The sequence below is a fragment of the Pteropus alecto genome, unplaced genomic scaffold (genome assembly GCF_000325575.1).
Source record: "Pteropus alecto unplaced genomic scaffold, ASM32557v1 scaffold1701, whole genome shotgun sequence".
NCBI lineage: Eukaryota > Metazoa > Chordata > Mammalia > Chiroptera > Pteropodidae > Pteropus > Pteropus alecto.
Genome location: NW_006430561.1, coordinates 179,516 through 182,871, shown reverse-complemented (window position 1 = coordinate 182,871; position 3,356 = coordinate 179,516). Strand labels below are relative to the sequence as shown.

Here is a 3,356-nt window from a genome sequence, read left to right as displayed (position 1 = left end):
TGTACTTCCACGAAAGGGATTCTGTTTTAGTGGCTGATAGATGGTCACGGGGACGGGGAGCACGGCATATGGGATGCAGTCGGCAGTAATGTAATGGCAGGTGGAGGGCCAGGGAAGAGGAAGAGCAGTGAGGGAGATCGTTTCATAAACCACAAAAATGTCTAACCGATGTACTGTATACCTGAAATTAATATAATAAAATTTAAAATGTTTTAAGTGATTCTTTTCATCCATTTTTTTTTCTATTTCAGGTATGCAGTACAACGGTTAGCCATGTATACAAGTTACAAAGTAATCGCCCCGATCTGTACCCATCCGGCCATGTACACAGCCATTACGATACCGTCTACACTCCCTATGCTGTACTCTACATCCCCGTGACCGTTGTGTAACGACCAACGTGTACTTCTCGCTCCCTTCACCTTTCAGGAAAGGAAATCTTTCTGATACTCTTCTCTTCCTTTTCTGTATTCCAGTGTTCCACAGCATAGTCTGCGAACACAGGAGTTCCAGCGCCCGGGGGAGATTCAGGTGCAGAAGGACAGGCCACCGAAGCCGCAAAGCCTTCGTAGGCGTAGGCAAAAGTCTGCCGAAGGCCTGCTTAGAGAAGACTTGCTGCCGCCGTGGGCACGACAGCCAGACCCCTGAAGCTCCGTTAAGGACCTCTCGACTCTCAAGTGAAATCACGATGGAATCCGAGTATGTCCTATGCAGCTGGAAGGGCCGCTGCTGGCCAGCAAAGGTTTTGCCCAGATCCGGGACCTCACCCAAAGATAAGAGGAAAAAGCCACGTTCTCTACAAGTTCAAATCCTCTCGGTAGGTAAAAAAGTTAGAGTGAAAAGCAGCACCATAAAGATCCTAAATGAAGCTCAGATCGAATCCATTGCCTCCTCGCTAGGGGCCCCACCCAAGGCAAGGGTCCCACCGGGAGAGGAAGAGGCCTACAGAAGCGCTCTTACAGTGGCACTGCAGATTCTGAAGGAGAGGGCAGACCCGGGTCAGGCAAGAGCATCGGGGGACCCAGAGGCCCCCCCGCTGCCTCAAAAGAGACCGCAAAAGCGATCTCGTAGAAAGTCTCGAAAGCCCAAAGGGAAGTCACGGCGAAGCCTCAGGAAAAATGAAAAGCCCAAGTCGCCGTTGGTGCGTTCGGGGAGTGAGGACGCCCCGGATGGTGACGAAGCACAGGCGCAGACATCGGCCGCTCCGGTTCCAAGGGAAACGCAAGCCAAGTCCTCACAGAGCTTCGGCCTGGGCCCAGACATCCCGTCGCTTTCAGAAGATGACCGTGAGGAAGAGGGCAAGGCACAGAGGGACACCTCAAGAGCCGCGCTCCAGCGTCGCACGGTCAACGGGGAGGGTGCAGGTGCTAAGGATGGAGACGTCCCGCCATCTCAGCCACCCGGTTCCATCGTCACTGTGCCCAAGGGTCCGAAAGGAGAGGTGCGTGGCAGCTGCCCGAGGACCCCGGCTGTCTCCTCCGAGTGCTCCACCATCTCCGGGAACACTGAGGACCCTGGAGAGGGGGCCGCCGGGAGGCCGGGCTCGGAAGATGTGGCGTCACCCTCCAGCGCCCCTAGCCTCGGGCTGCGTTTTTCGGCCCGTCTGGCGAGCAAGAAAAGGAAGCGAGAAGAACAGCTTGCAGCCGACCTCAAGGATAGTCCCCGCAAGGCGTCCGACAAGAAGCGTGGCGCCAAGGGGGCGAGACGACCGAGAGGCCTGCCTTCCCCACAGGACCCGGGCGCCATCGAAAGAGGAACGATCGTCTGGTTTAAATTTCAGCATCACCCGTTCTGGCCAGCAGTGGTCAAGAATGTCAGCCGCACAGAGCAGGTGGCGTGGGTGCTTCTGATCGAGGCATACATGAACCGTGGAAGGAAAGGCATTCGAGTGCCCCTTCGGAGATTAAAGCATCTGGACTGCAAAGAGAAAGAAAAGCTCATCAAGCGGGTCGGGAGAGCGTACGAGCAGAGCGTCAAGTGGTGCCTCTCCGTGATTTCCCACTACAGAGAAGGGCTCAGTCGTGGCTCTTTCAAGGGCTCCTTCCTGGACTACTACGCTGCCGACATCAGCTACCCGGTGAGGAAAGCCGTCCAAGAGGGCGACGTGGACATCGATTTCCCGAAGGTGAATTACGCCGACCTGGAAGATTCTGAGGAGGAGGCCGCCCTGTTGGGGAAGAAGCCCTACAAGAAAATCCTCCCTGACCGGATGAAGGCCGCTCGGGACCGAGCCAACCGGAAGCTGGTGGACTTCATCGTGAAAACGAAGGGGGCCGACCACCATCTTCTGGACATCGTCAAAGGCAGGAAACAGTCCAGGTGGCTGGCGTCATACCTGAAGTCGGAAAAGTACGTGATCTGCGTTGAAACGTACCTGGAGGACGACGATCAGTTGGAAGTCGTGATGAAACATTTACAGGAAATCTACAAAGAGGTGGACAGGAAGAAGCTGGCCCTGACGAGGGACGACAAGGTGAGCTTCGTCCTGGAAGTCCTTCTGCCAGAAGCCATCATTTGGTCCATCGCTGCGCTCGATGGGTTAGATTACAAGCAGGCAGAAGAAAAGTACCTGCGAGGGCCACCTGTGCATAGACGGGAGAAGGAGCTATTTGACAGAAACATCTTAAAGAAAGTAAGAAGGAGACCCACAGTCAGGAGCAAGGCTAAGTAACTGTCAGCCCCGCAGCCACCCGGGTTGGAGACTTGTCACCGCGTCATCGATAAGATTCCCTGCCTACACGAAACGTAGCATCCCTCCAACCCCGGTGGCACGGAAAGACACCCCGCAAGTCCGAGACCTCAGGACCGTGCCGAATTCCTCTTGGATCCACCTCCGGCATTTGTAGGTGGCACCGTCATCGGCCTTTCCTGTTCCCAAACTCTTCGCCAACGGATTCGTGGAAATATTGCAAACAGTCGCACTTCCCTCTACTCGCCCTGGTGTGTAACTGGCCAGAGAGCTTCGTAACGTTGCTTTAGACCGTGTGTGCTTCGCATTTCGATACACGACCGGCAGACCTGGGGGACAGAGCGGCTCAGCGTTCGTTACACGAACGAGCCCTGGTGTCAGGTGTTAAGCAGCAATTGGTTTCGAAGCCTGAGATGTATCTCACGGAAGCAGAACGAGCCCTGGTGTCAGGTGTTAAGCAGCAATCGGTTTCGAAGCCTGAGACGTATCTCACGGAAGCATCGCACGAGTGCTCATCCTGTGATGCGTCCGTATAAACGACTGAATTTCTTCCTAAGATGATTCCTGAGTTTTCCCCGCTATTCTTATTCATTTAAGGAAACCAACAAACAAAAACCAGCTCTGAGATGACAGAGATGTTTTCTGTCTATCATCACCGATGACAGAG

At 54.6% G+C, this 3,356-nt stretch overlaps 1 protein-coding gene across 1 annotated transcript; it reads left to right on the top strand.

The window, feature by feature from the left end:
* The first annotated feature begins 688 nt into the window (after window positions 1-688).
* LOC102878523 (PWWP domain-containing protein MUM1L1) lies at window positions 689-2,671 on the top strand. Its single transcript, XM_006905164.1, has one exon. It carries the CDS (start codon window positions 689-691, stop codon window positions 2,669-2,671), a length of 1,983 nt encoding a protein of 660 aa, XP_006905226.1.
* Window positions 2,672-3,356: the final 685 nt, after the last annotated feature.